The 19,572-nt window shown below is 39.0% G+C and overlaps 1 protein-coding gene across 4 annotated transcripts in view; it reads right to left on the bottom strand.

Moving 5' to 3' along the window:
* Positions 1 to 8,169, bottom strand: part of LOC147610519 (LOB domain-containing protein 3-like) — a 30,508-nt gene extending 22,339 nt beyond the window's left edge. The window contains exons 1-4 of one of the 4 annotated variants that reach the window (XM_086786061.1): positions 8,070 to 8,169; positions 7,832 to 7,970; positions 7,239 to 7,300; positions 6,838 to 7,135 (exon numbers count right to left, since the gene is read on the bottom strand). In XM_086786061.1, the coding sequence (XP_086642187.1) occupies positions 6,838 to 7,135; positions 7,239 to 7,252 (312 nt within the window). In that variant the 5' untranslated portion in view covers positions 7,253 to 7,300; positions 7,832 to 7,970; positions 8,070 to 8,169. The other 3 variants (XM_086786063.1, XM_086786060.1, XM_086786062.1) reach the window with 3 other exon arrangements.
* Positions 8,170 to 19,572: the final 11,403 nt, after the last annotated feature.

The following is a 19,572-nucleotide window of genomic DNA, read 5'->3' as shown; positions in this document are numbered from 1 at the left end:
TGGGAAAAACTAAGCTAGTGCACATCTCAAGGATGATGACCAAATTTGATGAAACTGGAAACCCCATTCAATACCTATAGAAGTTCCATCAAACTTATGAGGCCATGAGATGGATTCATGATCCTCCTAAGATCAATTCAAAATTTACCTTGAAGGCAAAGGAAGCCAGTAGTTTAGATCTTTAAACCCACTTTAAGAGTAAGAGGCTTCACAACCATCTCTATAATCTAGACACTATGTCTTTGATGAGTGTTGCCGCCTACTACTGTGGGCGAGACAATAGACCTGGTAGATAATCTATAAGATAAGGATGTAGAAGTGGTCCACCCAAACAATGAGATAGGGGATGCATCATCTAAAGCCTCATGAGCCATAGCACTTTTATTGGGGGATTCTTAGTGGAGCTAGATCAAGCCCCATTACATAGATATATAGGTAAGGAGGGAGAAACAATGTGGTATGACATTGCTAGAACCAAGTATCTCCATATATATATATATGAGATGATGCAGCACTCGTAGAAGACTGGGTGATTTATCCCTTATCGATCGATTCATGATCGGTCTTAATAGCAAGAGGCTTCACGACTATCTCTATAGTTCTAGGGACTATATCTTTGATGAGTCATGGTGCATGAAGAGGCAATAGACTTGTAGATAATTTGCAAGACTAAGATATAGAAGTGGTCCACACAAACCAAGAGATAGGGGATGTGTCACATTAGCCCCAACCAACACTAGCTAAAGTTCTAGTCAAGGACATGAGCATGGATGCATTGGTAGAGAATCTGCTAAATCATTTAGGCCAATAGTGGTTAGGACGACATCCCCAAAGGTAACCTTAAGGCCAATCCCAGTCAAACCTCAAGTAAAGCAACAACATCTATATTCCCACAAAGAGATATGGTTTGGTGTGCAATTTGTCCTCAATTTCTTACCAAAATCATACAAGTATAGGTGTCCAATGCTAAGGCCTAGACAAGTATAGAATGTCTAACGCTAAGACCTGGACAACAACAATTTTGTGCTCATTGATGTAACCAGACGGGTACTCGAATCAATGGACAAAGACTTTAGATGCCAATAAAGATATAAAAAACACAGTGGAAATAACAATAAATAATACAATAACACTGCACTTAGCCAGAACGGTCAGCCCCTTGTAATAAGAACTTCTTTATTCACACATAAGCTTTTACAAGATACCAAGGTGTGGTTGCATACATCACTAGATTTTCCACAAAGCATCAACACAAATCTTGCCTAGACAACCATCCAATGCCAAGATACAAACACAGCACCAAAAGCCATGTGAAAAATTGTCTCACACAGTCCCATGAATAAGCTCATAATCAGCCCCTAAAACACTTTGGTACAGTTTCCAAAATAGCCCCGAACTTCGTGCCAAATCAGGCCCAAAACAGAGCCTCAAATTAGCCCAAAAAGAGCTCACAAAACTATCCAGATTTCTCTAAAACAATCCCAAATCTGCCCGAGAAATAGCCCACAAACTGGCTCTGGGTTTTCACACGTGTGAGCTTGTACGGCTACTGTACCAATAGGACTATGTAGTTTTCACACGTGTGAGCCTATACGGTCTTTGTACGACTGCTACACCAATATACGACACCAATATATGATTGTTGTGCCAACTATACAACTAGCGTAGAGAGAGAAGGAGATCTGTGTGGCTATACGACCAGTTTTTTGTTGGCAAGCCACCCTCAACACTTGCACGGCCAGCACAAAGAGAGGAAGAGGGAGCTATACGGTTAATGACCAGCATAGAGAGAGAGAGAGAGAGAGAGAGAGAGAGAGAGAGAGAGAGAGAGAGAGAGAGAGAGAGAGAGAGAGAGAGAGAGAGAGAGAGAGAAGAGTGATGTATAGCCAGCAAACAACCACCTACAACACAAGTATAGCCACATTGCAAAGAAGAAGAACTGCTGTCGGGCGAGGGGAAATAGAGTGCTTATTGTGCTGATGATCTAAAAAGACGTTATTATCAAAGTTGTTGACTTAGGACATGAATACAGTTTCTTCCTTGATATGGTTGGCTCTTGTGCTCGTATCTAACTTCGGATCGTGGATCTCAAATTATGGCTTTAACGCTGGACTTATGTAATACTACTGATGTGCAGTGGATTTGTTATACTTGAAGGATATTTCAATGGTATCAGCCTTATACAGTTGTAGACAACTTCTTATAGGACGGAGGGGATGTCATCAATTTGGTCCCCTCACCATTCTTGAATAGTGTTTTACACACTATCTCTAGAACCAAGGTGTGAACGGGGATTTTCCATAGAAGAAAGCTAAAGCATCTATCGGCAAAGTTTGGCCTGAAAGATGTCTACATATATAGTAAAAGCACCATGAGATTTTATTCATCAAAGTGACTTATAATGTTTATAAGTCAGTGTTTTCACACGTCATTAATGAAGGATTGGACATATTATTATTTTGGGCATGGACAGGTGGACAAAAGGAGGAGCCTACTTGAAACTTGGCCAACAAGCTAGGAAAAGCATAAAAGTTTATATTTTGGGCTGAAAACTTGTTGGGCATCACGCCAAGAAGAGCATAAAGTAGTTATTTTGGGCTGAAAACTTGTTGGGTATCAATCCAAGAAAAGCATAAAGTAGTTATTTTGGGCCAACCTCGCAAAAAGGGAAAAGCACTACAATTATAGGTTGGTTGACTTTATAAAAAGCTATAAGAGGCTCTACAAAGATACGAAAAACATAGAGGAAATAACCATAAATAATACAATAACACTACATTGAGCTGAAACGGTTATAGGTTGGTTGACTTTATAAAAAGCTGTAAGAGGCTCTACAAAGATATGAAAAACATAGAGGAAATAACCATAAATAATACAATAACACTACATTGAGCTGAAACGGCCGGCCCCCTGTAGGAACTTCTTTATTCACATAGAAGCCAAAAGAGCTCGCAAAACTGTCCCAGATTTCTCCAAAACAGTCCCCATCACAAATCTGCCCGAGAAACAATCCACAAAAAGGCTTTGGGTTTTCACATGTGTGAGCTTGTACAGCCTCTATACGGCTGCTGCACCAAGATACGACTACTGTGCCAACTGGACAGCCAACGTAGAGAGAGAAGGAGAGCTATGTGGATGTACCCTCAAAAAGAGGACGAGGGAGCTATGCGGTTGCTGACTAGCGTAGAGAGAGAGAGAGAGAGAGAGAGAGAGAGAGAAGAGTGCTGTATGGCTAGCAAACAGCCACCCACAACACAAGTAAGGCCAGCGCAAAGAAGAAGAACTGCTGCCGGCAAGGGGAAATAGGGCGCTTGTTGCTGATGATCAAAAAGAGGAGCCTCTTTACAGCTTTAATAAAGTCAACCAGCCTATAATTGAAGTGCTTTTCCCCTTTTTGCCAAAAATAACCAGGCTGGCCCAAAATAACTACTTTATGCTTTTCTTGGCTTGATGCCCAACAAGTTTTCAGCTTCAAATATCAACTTTTATGCTTTTCCTAGCTTGTTGGCCAAGTTTCAAGTAGGCACCTCCTTTTGTCCACCTGTCCATGCCCAAAATAATAATATGTCTAGTCCTTCATTAATGATGTGTGAAAACGCTGACTTATAAACATTCTACATCACTTTGGATGAATAAAATCCCATGCTGTTTTGTTGTGTGGCCATTTTTCAAGCCAAACTTTGCCGATAGATGCTTCAGCTCTTTCTTTTGTGGAAAATCCACGTTCACACCTTGGTTCTAGAGAGTGTGTGAAACACTATTCAAGGTTGGCGAGAGGACCAAATTGGTGACAATTGCCAATGCCATGGGAACCATGACACATCTCATTGTTGATACCAAGGAAACCCAACAATGGGTGGACTCTAGCATCATGATAGATGCTCCCCTTGCCAAGGTAAACATTGGCCTTACTAGCCCCACCAATCAATCTAGCCATAAGCTCGAGTGCCTACCTATCAAAGTCTCTTACTCATGAGGTATGTATAGAACCCCTCAATTTCCATATCCACCTCTAGTAATACCACCTTAATCGGTTCCTCCAAGAACTACACCAATATAACAGTACTCATTGATCCTACCTGTAAAGACCAAAAACCAGGAACAAGAGAGTTATAACCACTAAGACCCGTATGAGTAGCAATGGTATGATCCCTATGGGTAACTTAAACAAGCTACACCCATTGACTACACCTCTCTATTCAAAGCCAAGGTGCAATAATAACAAAGAGAGAGAGGCCTCAACAATATGGTATGTAGGCCACCCGATGCAATGATTCCGATGTAAAGGCCCACACCATATTGCGGAGTACCCTTGTAAAGATCCTACACCAAACCTAATTGAGTTCTCCAAGCACTTTGAATCTTGTGCTAAATCCAAGCATAATTCCTTACGGAGGCACATGATGCTATAAGTGTGGATTTAACCATGCTTTCAAGTATTGTCCCAACAAAGTAACAATCACCCCCATTGGGAGAAACATCTATCACCGCTTTGTGATGAGCCTTAATTTGTTAAGTGTACAAAGAAGACTTATTCACATAGTCCCTCTTAATGCCATCACAACTCCATGTGCTAAGGCCAGGGTGGTAGCAACCAAAGGAACATCCAAGATCTTAGTGCTAAATCCAAACATAATTCCTTATGCAGCAGACACATCCTATAAGTGCAGATTCAACCATGCTTAAAAGTATTGTCCCAATAGAGTTACAATCAGTCCTGTTGCACAAGCATCTATTACCATCGCCGCTTCGAGACCATTTATAGGTACCTTCTAGAGCTTCCAAAAAGCAACCCTAGAAAGTCCAAATGCTTTCACTTAAACAGTCCAAAAAACCTTTTCGAACATCACATGCTAACTCGAATAGTCCAAAAACCCTTTCCGAACATGCTAACTCACCTTGCCATGCCATACGTACTTGGCACTAACATAACACTACCCCCATAACGATTTTACACTTACTAAAAACTCAGAATTCAGTCCATTGCACAAGGAACCTTCATGCACACATCATGGTGGGGACGATGCTACATCCACATCATCACCCTTGCATAGGGAGCCTATAAAGCGGCATGTGAATCTCTTAAATCCATTCATGGAAATGTCCCTTACCATTGGAGATGACTGCTCCCTCGACCTTGAAATGCATTGCACTATCCGATGTTTTTTACTTCATGCCCAAGTCAAAGTCCCCCCTCCGTAGCTTCTTTAGCGTCACCTATCCGTCGACAAAATGTCATGCCATATTGTTCCAATTTCTCAAAGTAGCCTCTTACCTCGATAAGGTTGGCCTCATGGCCTTTTGCCCAATCCCCATGGGGCCTGGATCTCCCTCTTTCCATATATTCCATTGAGTCTTACCATAATACGAAAGAATCAGAGGAGGTTGAGATACAAGATGGGTCATTGAGTGCTCTCTATACATGCATAGGGCTCTCTATGCATGGGCTCTCTCTTGGCTCTCTATGCATGCACATAGAGCCCTACATGCATAGAGAGCCCTATGCCTACGTAGGCATAGGGTTCTCTATGATCTCTATGCATACATAGAGTGCTCTATGCATGGATATAGCTCTCCATGGAGTTCTCTATGAGCTCTAAATAAGCATGCATAGAGTGCTCTAGTCTATGTATGCCCTTATTAGGAAATTCAGGAAGCCAAATCAATTAGTGGATTAACCTCAACCTTGAGTAGTTGCACATGTATGAGACTAACCATGCACCTCTAGGCTTAGGATGATATTTTTTTCAATGGTTTCATTTTGTTGTGATTAGGATCTGGTGAGAGAGAGAGAGAGAGAGAGAGAGAGAGAGAGAGAGAGAGAGAGAGAGAGATGCTTGATTGAGAGAGAGATATATATATGTCACCAACCTCCTCCTCTAATAACATCAAGTCCACCTTCGGTTGAAACTCATTCTCTCTCTCTCTCTCTCTCTCTCTCTCAATCAAGCATCTCTCTCTCTCTCTCTCTCAATAGAGGAGGAGGTTGGTGACATATATATATCTCTCTCTCAATCAAGCATCTCTCTCTCTCTCTCTCTCTCTCTCTCTCTCTCTCTCTCTCTCTCTCTCTCTCTCGTAGTTGCATATGTATGAGACTAACCATGCACCTCTAAGCTTAGGATGATATTTTTTTCAATGGTTTCACTTTGTTGTGATCAGGATCTATTGAGAGAGAGATATATATATATGTCACCAACCTCCTCCTCTAATAACATCAAGTCCACCTTTGGTTGAAACTCTCTCTCTCTCTCTCTCTCTCTCTCTCTCTCTCTCAACCTCGAGTAGGACACATGTATGAGACTAACCATGCACCTCTAGGCTTAGGATGATATTTTTTTCAATGGTTTCATTTTGTTGTGATCAGGATCTAGTCACTCACTCTCTCTCACTCACTCAACCTCGAGTAGTTACACATGTATGTATGAGACTAACCATGCACCTGTAGGCTTAGGATGATATATTTTTTTTCAATGGTTTCATTTTGTTGTGATCAGGATCTATGGAGAGAGAGAGAGAAATGCTCGATCGAGAGAGATATATATATATGTCACCAACCTCCTTCTTCGGTTGAAACTCATTCTCTCTCACTCTCTCTCGATCGATCAATAAAATCGACGTTAAGCTGCTCTCTCTCTCTCTCACACACACACACACACAAAACCTCCTTCTTCTGTTGAAACTCATTCTCTCTCACTCTCTCTCGATCGATCAATAAAATCGACGTTAAGCTGCTCTCTCTCTCTCTCTCTCTCTCTCTCTCTCTCTCTCACACACACACACACACACACACACACAAAAAAAAAAGACGGGGGTAGAGGAATTAGATGATCTTACCATCAACATCTTGGAGACGTTGCTGGCGCCGTAGATCTTGTGGACGCTGGCAAACTTGTGGGGCTCGTGGGGGGAGAAGTAAGGGGCGAAAGGGCACTCCTGTGCGCACCGCCGCCGCAGGAGCTTGCATGCAGCGCACGGAGTTGCAATCATATTGTTACTCGCATGAGACCCCGGATTACTCCCTGCCAGCATCCCTAATGATGAAGAGCCGCCGCCACCGCCACTTCCAGATCTCGACCTGCCCTCTCCTGGCCTCTTTAATCGCCTGGAAAGTGAATAATCAGCAGCTTCCCTGCTAATCACCACCATAATCATCCACACAAATAAATAATAGCAATTAGAATGTAATTATCGATTGTCCCTTAGCTTAATATCGATCAGATCTTTAATCACATTACCTTTCCTTCGACATCTACCACGCATCGGATCTTCGGCTTCTCCTGCAGCTCCTTGCTCAGCCCTACATGTAATTATAAAAAACACGAATTATTAGTCTTAATGAATCTGTTAATACATATGATCAAGCCTGGCATCAACATAATACTGAAGAAAACTATAGTGTAAAATTGGTCAACTAAAGACGATCATTCTAGTATTAAGTTGCTGACCAACCCTAATCTTGCAGTTTGCACGTATTTCATGTGATTAATCAGCTTCGAATCATCCAAACCTGCGTTATAATCGGATATATAATTGCATTTTTTGTGATGATAAGGGATCAGGATCAGCTATAGCAAATCTAGCAGATTTACGTATGAATGCAAACCTGCAGTATGATCTCATAGCTAGGTTGCGTGCAGGGAGAAAAGAAGAAGGCGACGACTTGTTAGAATACCTTTCCACAGACTAATGATATGATCAAAGAGGATAGCACGTCCAAATCTAAGCAATAAATACAATATAGATCTACTTTAATCTGGTTAAACAGTCCCTAATTACTTTAATTAGCAATCAAAAGCCTGCAGAGCAGCAAGCGTCAAGAGAGTCGTACTGAATCATAAATTTCACATCTTCTTCTTGCGCGTGACCATGGCCGAAACCCTTGAATTTCGAAGCAGACGATATTGTGCAGGCTTAATTTGCGGATTCGATCGATCTCATGTGATAGGTAAACCTCATGATTTGATGGGCTGAAGGTCACGAGAAGTTCATGAGTCACGCTGAGCTTGTCATGGTAGCTATACTATTTGCTTTGTGCTCCAAAAAGCTAAAGGAAGTGGTGAAATTACCTTGGCAAGCTTTGTGTACAAGAGCAAATCAGTGATCAGGGTTAGGGTTGACCCTTAATTATCGCCGAGGCATTGGTAATGCCATAGCTCTCTCTCTCTCTCTCTCTCTCTCTCAAAACATAAGGTAGTGTCCATGTCTCTATGTAGCCACTCACATTGCACCAACATTGGTAATGCCATAGCTCTCTCTCTCTCTCAAAACATAAGGTAGTGTCCATGTCTCTATGTAGCCACTCACATTGCACCAACATTGTAGTGTCCATGTCTCTATGTAGCCACTCACATTGCACCAACATTGTTTTCTAACAAAAAGAAACATTAGCCCACTCTTTTTTGGGTGGTGAGGGAAATTTCTAGGTTAGCCCACTCTTTTTTGAGTGGTCATGTGGAAATTCTTTTACTTCCTTTCATCAGTGTATTAACCCACACACTTGGCCACAATATGAATGGTTAGATTGAGACGATTCTGCTATGTTCCACACTTAAACCAATAATATCTCTTAATACTTGTGGCCTTGGTGAGGCTATCCTCGATGTACTAGCTTTTATGAAAAAAGGGGACAATCTAAGAATCCATTGCAATATAGCACGTCCAAAATCACATGCCTTTACATATGGAAAGGGTCTTGATATGTCCTAGAATTGCCTAGTGGAAACTAGTATCACCTTTAAAACAATTTTAGTCTTGAGTAGTCTTAAAACATGGAAGTGATCACTATGCCAAACTTTATAGAAATCATTTTGTGTCACAAAAAGTGTGACACAAGACTCAAGGCTAGAAGTATGTGTTATAATCTCCTCAAATGCACATTTATAGTTAGTCAAATTAGTTTTATTTGAAAGTAATGGTCAATGGGAAAATGGTAACAACCATAGAGTTAACAAGAGCCTAAAATGTGGCTACATATTCCAACTAATGACCAAATTAAAAATGTGATAGCTGAAAGCCTAGCAGGAGACCAAGAAAGAGTTCTAGCTGGGGAAGTAGCATAGCATGCAAAGACACAAAGACACATTATACAAGCTTAGCCAACATGTGAGAGACAAAAATTGATTGTGTATAGTGGCTATCTGAATTGTTTATAATTTTGGAAGGATAGAGTTTAAATCACAAAAACAAGGATTATCTTGGAAGTAAGAGAGGAGAATTGCATGGTGAGTCATATACAACTAAAATGCTAAAGAGAGAGAATACTACAAAGTTGTAATGTGGTGTCAAAACATATTCAAGTGTGAATTTAGGAAAGACGAGAAGAGAAGAAATGGAACCTTAAATAGGAATTTTGGCTATAAATGTGCTTAGTGGTGGTTGAAAAAGTAATATAGATCATTTATAAAATTGGAGCACAGTTAAAATGGGTGCAGTAGATGGATCTTGTTATAATACAAGTATGATAGGGAAGAGTTGTGGTACAACTTGATGAATTCAAAGAAACATGAGAAAATAAGAAATGGAACCTTGGAATATAGCCAATTTTCATGACATGTGCATTGATGTTTGTTGCTGAGGTGTAGAGAATGTTTATATGGTTCTCTATGTAAATCAACTCTTTAAACTTCTTGGATGCTTACAAATAATGCTTGTATGGTTCTCTATGTTTGGTTGTTGATGAGGTCTTGAGAGTGTTTATATGGTTCTCTATGTAAAACAACTCTTGACACTCCTTGGAAGTTTTACAAAAAGATTCCACCTCTTTAGAATCCTAGCTCGTAAAATGTTATCCATCAAAAAGTGAGGACTTACCACAAATGCTTAATTGAGCTAGTGAAACACTATGTGTCAACTAAAGCATGATATGAAGGACCTTGTTAGAAACACCATGTGTCAGCTAAAGCATGATATCAAGAACCTTGTAAAAATTCTTGTTTATTGAATCACTTATTGATGGTCCCATTATGTCATGAAAATTCTATGCTTTCTTATTTATATTCATCACTTATTGACATAAAAGAGAAAAACAAGTTTCATGTAAATTAAGAAAATAGAAAACATGTTTGATAAGTCAAATCACTTATTGATGGTCCCATTATGTCATGAAAATTCTATGCTTTCTTATTTATATTCATCACTTATTGACATAAAAGAGAAAAACAAGTTTCATGTAAATTAAGAAAATAGAAAACATGTTTGATAAGTCAATATAGCTTGTTGTGCAACAAAGAAGCCTATTGTACTACTTGACCTTCCCTTTCCTATGTAGAGTGCAAATCATTAACCTTATTACTAGGTCTCTCTTAATTAAGATGATAGCTAAGCATTAGTATAAGGAAATATACATTCTAATACCTTTTTCTTGCCATTTGTCCATGTAGTTATTTGTAATGTATGTTATTGATCAACAACTCTAGTTTCTCATTAGTCAATTAATCTGTTAAAGCTTAAAAATCAATATAAGGCAAAAATCTCCTTGAATTATGAGTATTTTGTTGACATTTCTTTCAAATTTTCATGTAATAGCGCTATAATCAATGTTGTTAATGAAGACTTTAGCTTGATATGGGGTATGTGCCACTAGAAATAGTGAATGGGATTGATTTACAAAACAAACCAAATTAGTTTGACATACATAATGTGTGAACATGAAACATGTTTTTAGGACTAAAATTGCTAGCACGACTACAAAATGTTAATCTAGTTCGGTAAGGAGCTCATTGTTGATAGTGCCATAAATGGTTGCATGTTGTTGGTTTGGCCTTTCTCTTTATACTTAATAGACCTTAATTGAATTGGTCCCTTCTCTACATAATATAAAACAATGATTTTCTTTAAATGCATATAAATCTTTTGTAGCTTTAACAAAACTTTATTATAAAAAAGTTGTTGTTTACTCAAAATATCACTTGTGCTAAATGTTTCACATAGTCTACTTTTACATTTTCTAACTTGGGTATTGGACACATTGTCATTAAGAGTAGCCCTATCATTACATTAGTGTAGTGAATGTGGTTTCCTACATGTGAATGTGCTTTGTTTATACTTAATGGACCTTTAAATTGGTCCCTTCTCTACATAATATAAAACAATGATTTCCTTTAAATGCATATAAAATCTTTCTTAGTTTTAACAAAACTTTATTATAAAAAATTTGATGTTTATTTAAAATATATCTTATGCTAAATGTTTCACATAATCTACTTTAACATTTTCTAACTTGGGCATTGGTCAAGACATTATCATTAAGAGTAGCCCTATCATTACATTAGTAGAGTGAATGTGATTTCCTACATGTGAGGCTTGGTTACCACACTCTTGCACCACATTATGGCCATGTGTTGCACCACACTCTTGCACCACATCATGGCCATGTGTTGAACCCTATATTAACTTATTGTAGTCATACAAGGACCACCTTTTACACTCTAAATGAACATGGATTCTTGCACCTAAGGTTGGTTGCCACGTTCTTGCACCACATTTGGCCATGTGTTAATCCTTATATTAGTTTATTCTAGTTAAACAAGGACCACCTTTTATATTATAAATAACCCATATATTTTTGCAATTTATTAAGCAAGAAAATTAAAAGACAAACTAAAGGACAAATCTTATCATGAACTATACCCACAGCCATAGATGATGTGGAGCTTATAATGTATTTTTAGATGCAATGTGCCCCATAGAAGTTTATATTATTAAAGTAAGAAAGAAAATTAAAAGACAAATTAAAGGACAAATCTTATCATGAACTATACACCACAACTACAGATGATGTGGAGCTTATAATGTATTTTTAGACGCAATGTACCCCATACAAGTTTATATTATTAAATTAAACTCCATGTTAATATGTTTAAAATGAAGTGCATAAATGCAAAGTGGACTAATCTTTAAAGTTCGAGAGATTTTCCTTATATGCCATTACCTTCTAAAAATATAATCAATTCCTTTGGCACCCCAAACCTTGAGCTATATGTGTAAGCTCATGTACAATATATTGTGTGTGAAATATTCTACCGCTTAAAATTTTCTTCTTGTAGTGTATCTTGTTTCCTCAAGCTAGATTGTAGTGTATCATGTTTCCTCAAACTTTGATCATTGTAGTGTATCATGTTTCCTCAAACTTTGATCATTGTAGTGTATCATGTTTCCTCGCTAGATTGAAGCATAAGTTGCTCACTCTGTATTCCTTGTGAGAGGAGATGGGATACTGTCCATCAGTGGTGGTGAATGGCAATAGATGCCTTCCTTGGAGATAGTATACACATTAAGGAGACAAGACCCTTTAAAACATTAAATTAAAACAATTCGGTTGCATGTTAATTAGGTTTAAACATGGGCAAGGAAACACTTATAAGAATGTAAAAAGATAGCTAGTAGGCTTTGCTATATATTGATGTAATGCGGCAAAAAATGGGAGAACTCAATAGAGAGGCTATCATCAAACATTGATGGAATAAGGCATACTTTTCATGTTGGTTAATCAGGGAGAATAGTAATAATAAGCATATGAACTTGCAAAAATTGCCAAACAATATTCAAATTCATCTTTACACCTTGCATGTTCACCAACAAGCACCACAAGATCAAAACCTCTTGGATAGGAGGATCTAGAGCTTACACTTGATTAAACCAAGCTCTTTACTTGATTACAAGTGTGCCTACAAGGACCACAAGACCAATACATCGTGGATAAGAGGATAGAGCTCACACATTACTAAATTGAGCTCTTAAATCGATATGCCTTGGGTAAAAAGTGGCTAGGCTTTTGTGAATGTGAAAATCCTTGGGTGTTGTTTTCAAAGAAAAAAGAGTTTGAGTTCAATGGAAATCTTGGGGGGTTCACTATATGTAAACTCTCTATATCACGACTTTAAAAATCCCTTATTTGTGAATTTTTCATGAATAAAACACACCCTTTTTCTATTCAACCTGTAAATACCCCATTTAAATGGTACACTTCTGTATGTAAAAAATATGTAAAAAGGAGATTTTAAAAATCCCTTCTGTTGAACCCACGTGCTATGCTTACATATTTATCTCGGGGGGTTCACCTTTAAAAAATGTTGCATATCACGTGCGTTCAAGAGGTAATAAAAAAACCCCTCTACTTACATGTCACAGGCTAATAAAATGACCCCTCTTTCTTAAGAAACTTACAACTTTTTTTCAAAATTGGATAAAAAATCCCCTCCTGTATATGTAAATCTGTAACTTTTTGGAATTTAAATACCCCTCTTAGATGAACTGACGTGCTACACTTACATACTTTTAGGTGAACCCCCCGGGATATTTATGGACTGAACCCCCGAGATGGAACTTGTGTGCCTAGACTCTAGAGGTACAAACTCCTATCATTCAGCTAGGACATCATGGACATCATTTATGGACTGAACCCCCGAGATGGAACTTGTGTGCCTAGACTCTAGAGGTACAAACTCCTATCATTTAGCTAGGACATCATGGACATCATTAAGAGCAATTGTTCCAAATTACTCCCACACCATGCACATCTATTTTCCACCACCACGGCACCATGAAAATGTGTGCCGTGGTGGTGGGAAATAGATGTGCATGGTGTGGGACATCATTAAGAGCAATTGTTCCAAATTACTCCCACACCATGCACATCTATTTCCCACCACCACGGCACCATGAAAATGTGTGCCCGGTGCCCACATGTGCACAAGCTAGGACATCATGGACATCATTAGGAGGAGTTGTTCCAAATTACTGCCACATCATGCACATCTATTTACCACCGCCATGGCACCGTGGAAATGTGTGCCGAGTGCCCACATGTGCACAAGCTAGGACATCATTAAGAGAAACTGTTCCAAATTATTGCCACATCATACACATCTATTTATCACCACCATGGCACCATAGAAATGTGTGTCTAGTGCCCACACGTGCACAGGCTAGGACATCATTAGGAGGAACTATTCCAAATTACTATATGCAGTGTGCACATACCATGGCAACATGGAAGTGTGTGCCCAGTGCCCACATTTGCACATTTTACCAATGGGCACATGCCAAGTGGGCAAAAGATGGATGTGCCCTCTTTGTTGGTATCTCTAGCGTGGAAGTTGGTGCGTAACGGCTTGGCACACATCAAGATCGTGAGCTTATTCATAGGAGGATCTTGGGATCGATTACCTTCATCAAGCTTCCATTGCCACCAACCAACCAACCAAAACCAACCACCACCCCTAAAAGCAAGCTTGAGCTTCTAATGAACGTGCACATGCACACTGCACGATTTCCCTCGATCGACTAAACCGGCAATAAAGGAAAAACGAGTCTCGGGATTGCGCACCCCGACCTCCACTTATTTTAAAAGCTACGCTTGCTTGTCTGTCCCCCTTTTCTTTTCATTTCATTTTACCTCTGCTTACATTATCAAGTTAAACCTCCCCTTAAATAGCCTTAGCATTTAACCCTAACCATTAAGCAAGCCATTAATATAGACTTCATGTATCAAACCGCATTCATCAATACAATTGTGTTTTTTCCCTTTCCTTTACACAAAGGTAGGACGGCTCCTAGTTCCCTTGTTGATTCTTCACATTTATATGTAACATAAATGCATGTGAAATAATTTTAAGCCCAAACCATATGATAAGGTTCTCATCAAACTTCTCAACAACCATGGGGACATGAAGTATAAGACTAAAGGATTCAATATATTTTTTTAAAGATAAAAACAAGTTAAGATGTCTCTTTTAAAATGCCTTCCATGGAGATTTTTGTAGTAGACGCAAACAACTCCTGCCTACACACGCTTGCCTACACACGCTTGCACATTGGTCTAGAAGCCATAGAGTTTAGTGGGCTACAAAAAATACAAACATAGAGTGTGTGGAAGAGAGTTAAATAAGAGGGGCCCATGGGGGATGCGAAAGATTATGAGAGTCTAGATATTAGGCTTTAGGACTACAAAGGGGGCAAAGGGGGAGAGAGAGAGAGAGAGAGAGAGAGAGAGAGAGAGAGAGAGAGAGAGAGAGAGAGTCACTTTAGGGGTCCAATATATGGAAAAGTGAGAATCAAGATTTCTATGTGCTATTTTAATAAAATAATCACTTGCTAAATTGTAAAAAGAAGAATCACTCTCTTGTCAATAGTATTTAATGAGGTTTTTATTTTTATTTTTAAGGGTTTTAGTAGGTTGCCAATTTTTGGAATTCCACTAAGGCCTTTGTTTTCTCAAGGTAGGGGAAAAAAAGCAACATGCCTTCATCAAGCAATGGGTGAAGCATAATTGAGTGCCTTAAATATCACACTAATTGTTCATAAACAATACAAGCACAAATGGAGTTTACTTTTACTTTGTGGTTGGGTATATGGCATCCCACACTTGCAAATGGAATGGAAATTTTTAGCTCCAAATATAGAGAGATCTTGATGGGCCTAGGGTTGTTTTTAAAGGGAGTTCTCATATATGAGCAGCTCAAGGCCAATGGGTTCACCACTATATTTGATTGCTAAGTTTGTATAGCTCGAACATTCGAATTCTAACATTTGATTGCACCATTTGAGTGAGAGACAACCTAAATATTTTGGGAGATAAAAAGAAAGGAGAGTGGAGAGAAAAACAACATGGGGATGTAAAACAATTCATCTCAGGTGCTCCTTACACCACATTTGTGGCTAGTCAGATCATGACAACATAACATTAGGAATGAAAAGAATTGTGAGAAGCATTTCCTAGTAAGAGTTTTCTGAAACAATAAACTTGAAGAGAAATTAGTTCTTTTACAACAGTCTCTAAAAGCCACAAAAGTGGCATGTTTTCTACAAGACTATAAGTGTTATGAAGCATCAATAAAGCACCATTATGAGTGCTAATATATGCATTGATATAAGTGCTAATATAAGCATTGATAAAACTTGGCCACTAGGAAGAGTTTTCAAAAAAAGGTTACCATGTCAAACTTTTAGGTGTTCTTTTTAGAACCTCTTTCTTTTAGAATTGCCACTTTTTGAACCTATTTTTGCTTATACCTTAATCTTCCACTAAGAAAAGGTAAGATGTCTTTCTTCTTTCTTTTACTTCTCTTCCTAGGGTGGTTGTACAATAACGGTCCTCACTTTGAATCATCTTCAAAGATTTTTTGTAGCAAAAAATAATCATTTTTTCACTAAAATTGGCTAATCTCACCCACTTAGTAAAGGAATTTGATATTGAGCTCTTCTAATGAGATATCACACCATTAATCATGCACTTAAACATATGGTCCGATCAAATATCAAAAATTTCAAACACCAAATTTCCTATGTCACAAATACAATGTATATGGCATGTCCTCCCAAACTTAAACAGGTAGATAATATGATCATAAAATGTTAATAACTTTCTTATGTTAACTCCAATTCCATCCCCACTGTGCATGTAAGAAAGGTATGTAATGGAGATCTTAACTTGATTTATTGAGTAATTTTTATAATGTAATTTCTTTTAAATTAATTATTGTATGTTTTGAAAGCATACAAAAAAGTAGTTTTTTTTTTATGCAGCACATCTTTATAACAAAAATTATATACTTTTACTTGATTGAATGATCCAAGGATAGATAATTATGAGGACAATGTGACCATATAGTTAAATTTCATTTTTAGCAGTTAGATTTTTCCTTGATTTTTCGAGATCTCTATTAAAAATTTAATTCAAAGTCTTAGAGCAGTTGAACATCATTAGTAAATTAATTATAACTTTTATTTTTGATGCATTATGCAATAATTTTTATGTGAGAAAGTAGTACTAATCTTGGTGAATCTATGAAAAAATAAGTTTAATTTGAGTAAGAAAAGTTCTATTTTCATCCATTTTATGTAAAAATAGCTAGACTATTTGAGTAGTTTCTTTCCTTCCAAGCCTAAATCTAGGTCTAACTAGGTTTGGTAACCTAGGTTAGGTAATGTACCAAATCTAAGTGGAGACCCCTAAGGTGTCCATGCATGTGTCCATGTGTCTGACATGTCACCTACACATGGCGTGCATTCCACCTCAATGTGCTATCTCAATGTGCCACTTCATTATACCACCTCATCATTGATGATATGGCATGCCACCTCATTATTGATGGCATGGCATGCCACCTCATTAGATGCCATGTCACATGCATTAACACATCATCAAGGAGGAAGGGATGCCATCTTACTTAAATTACCACATCATTAGTCTGTCATCAAAACATCCACCATGAATATATCACATCACCTTGAGTTGGTGCCACTTGTTACACACGTGTATGCCACATTGGCATTCCACCATGCCATTGTTAGAATTATCTGAGCCTTAGTGAGATGTAGGTTGTATCTAGGGTGAACACATTACGTGTGAACCGTCTCTAACTAAGGGTCAAAGATAAGGCCTAGGGCAGGCACTTGGGTCCTTCATTCTTATATATAAGTACCATTCAAGTTGTGAAATCTCTCTCTCATACTTGAGCGCTCTCTCTCTCTCTCTTTCTCTCTCTCTCTCTCTCTCTCTCTCTCTCTCTCTCTCTCTCTCTCTCGTCGGATAGATCATATTTGGTCTCTTGGGATTGTTCCTACGACGTTAAAAGAGCTTCTTCTCCTTCTCTCTCTCACACACACACACTCCACCATGATGATGATATTTCATCCTTCATAGCTCCATGTGTGATCTTGTGGATGCCAGTATGATATCAAAGCATAGGTCTTCGTTGCCCGCCATCATCAACATAACCATCTCTGCGTTTTTTTGTTCAGGTCTCATAGTTATGCTTCATCATCTATGTGTTAAACATCTGCTGCATTTTTACAGAGGATGGTGCACATCTGGACTAACCTACACCACCTTCTCTTATCCTCAACCATCACTGCTAGTGCCCATGGTGTGACCACCAACGCTGGCATGCACTCTCCTGCTTCGACACTTCCACAGGTGCACAGAGCCACAACTGCTTTCACCGTCGGTCCTCTTTCGCACACACGCTGCCACCAATTAAGGTCAAAGTGTGACCGTTGAGACTGCTTCCATGCCCATCTCCACTGTGTCTCTCTGTGCTCCGTCGCTTAGCACAGGCTTCTCCTTAGCACCCAGTACTCGGTAGCTCGCCAACAATCACCTTTTCGCCGCCACCCATGAGCCTTTCTGGCTACCTTCATCAATAAAGCCTTGCGTTTCTTTGCAGATCATCTGTGGCTCCTTCTACTCGCCTACATTCACCTCTCGGCACCACTAACAACTGCATGCTAAGGCTCATGACTTCTACTGCTTCCGTCAGTAGCCACCCCTCCTATTGGATGGGGGAGTAGATGCTTTGCGCACACACAAACACATAGTCGTATATCAAACTCAGAGAGTAAGAGAGAGAGACTAGAAACGATAGCTGGAAGTACTCGATGATAATGATCATCATGAATGTGTGGAGTGCAAAGTACTAGTAGGCCCTAGCCCTAGGGTTGGCATGGCTAACACACTGGAGTGTAGTGTGTTCACACGAGGAAAAAACCTCTGCCATAAGTCAGAGAGTAAAGAGTGCCTGTGTGTAGGGCTGTTCACAAACCAAGGCTTCTAAGGCTAACAACCCCCCCTAAAGTGAATGTGTACAAGGTGTAGCAAAGACCGGGTAAACACATCTGCCACATTGGCTTGTGTAGGAACATAAGTCAAGGTAATCTCTCTTGCATGGAGCCTCTCCTTGAGATAATGATAAAAAAATAGATTTCACGCGACTGCTAATGCACTCTAACTGTTAGTGAAAATGGTAGTAGAAGACTGCTGTCTAATACTAAGATCTGCCAATAGACGCGGACCATAGACACTCTAGAGTAGCTTGTGATGCTGTCCTGTACATACTAAGCTTCACAACTTAAAGTGGCCACTATTGGCTACTTCTTACTGAGCCATGAAATACATGAACTGCTAAGAAGGAAACATTTACCACTAGTTGACATCCTAGTATCATAAATCCTACCCAGTCTCACTGTTAGTGTAGGTGGACAAGCGTAAAGAAGACGTATTGCACTATAAAATAATGCAAAGTCATGAGTGCCTTGAAGGTAACAAAAGACACATTTCACTACTTTGCCAATGTCGAGTGCTGCGGCAATGCATGAATTTGCTCAATTTGTGACACTGCATACTAAATATCAAGGTAGTGTAAAGATAAAAAGGCATTCGATAGCCTGCTCTGAAAATGGGATACCCATATAATAATGCAAAAATCCCATGTCTGTAATAGCAAATGCATGGTGTAATTCAGCGAGATGAAAGCTAAAATGTGCCCCTCATGCCAGTCCATGAGTAAATCATCAAGGCCAATTTTTGCCGAACTTGTCGATTGTCTCAGTATACCAACGGAAGGCTAAATGCATGGTTGTAACCCAATTGTCATCCTCCAATGCATCAAAATGATAAAGTGATTCCTCATTACATGTGGTAGCAATAAGGGTTGTATTAACAAAATGATATGCATGTCAAAAGGCAGCACGTGTCCTACCTGATAGAAGTGGAGTCAGCTTTTATCAACTGGGAATCATGAATGGCTGCATCCTCTTCAGTTAATGCATCACCCATGGCATCCTTATCAA

This window comes from Cibotium barometz, chromosome 49, assembly GCF_041138505.1.
Source record: "Cibotium barometz isolate CiBa-2024 chromosome 49, ASM4113850v1, whole genome shotgun sequence".
In the NCBI taxonomy this organism is placed as follows: Eukaryota; Viridiplantae; Streptophyta; class Polypodiopsida; order Cyatheales; family Cibotiaceae; genus Cibotium; species Cibotium barometz.
The sequence above is the reverse complement of the archived record's forward strand: the minus strand, read 5'-3'. Positions and strand labels throughout refer to the sequence as shown.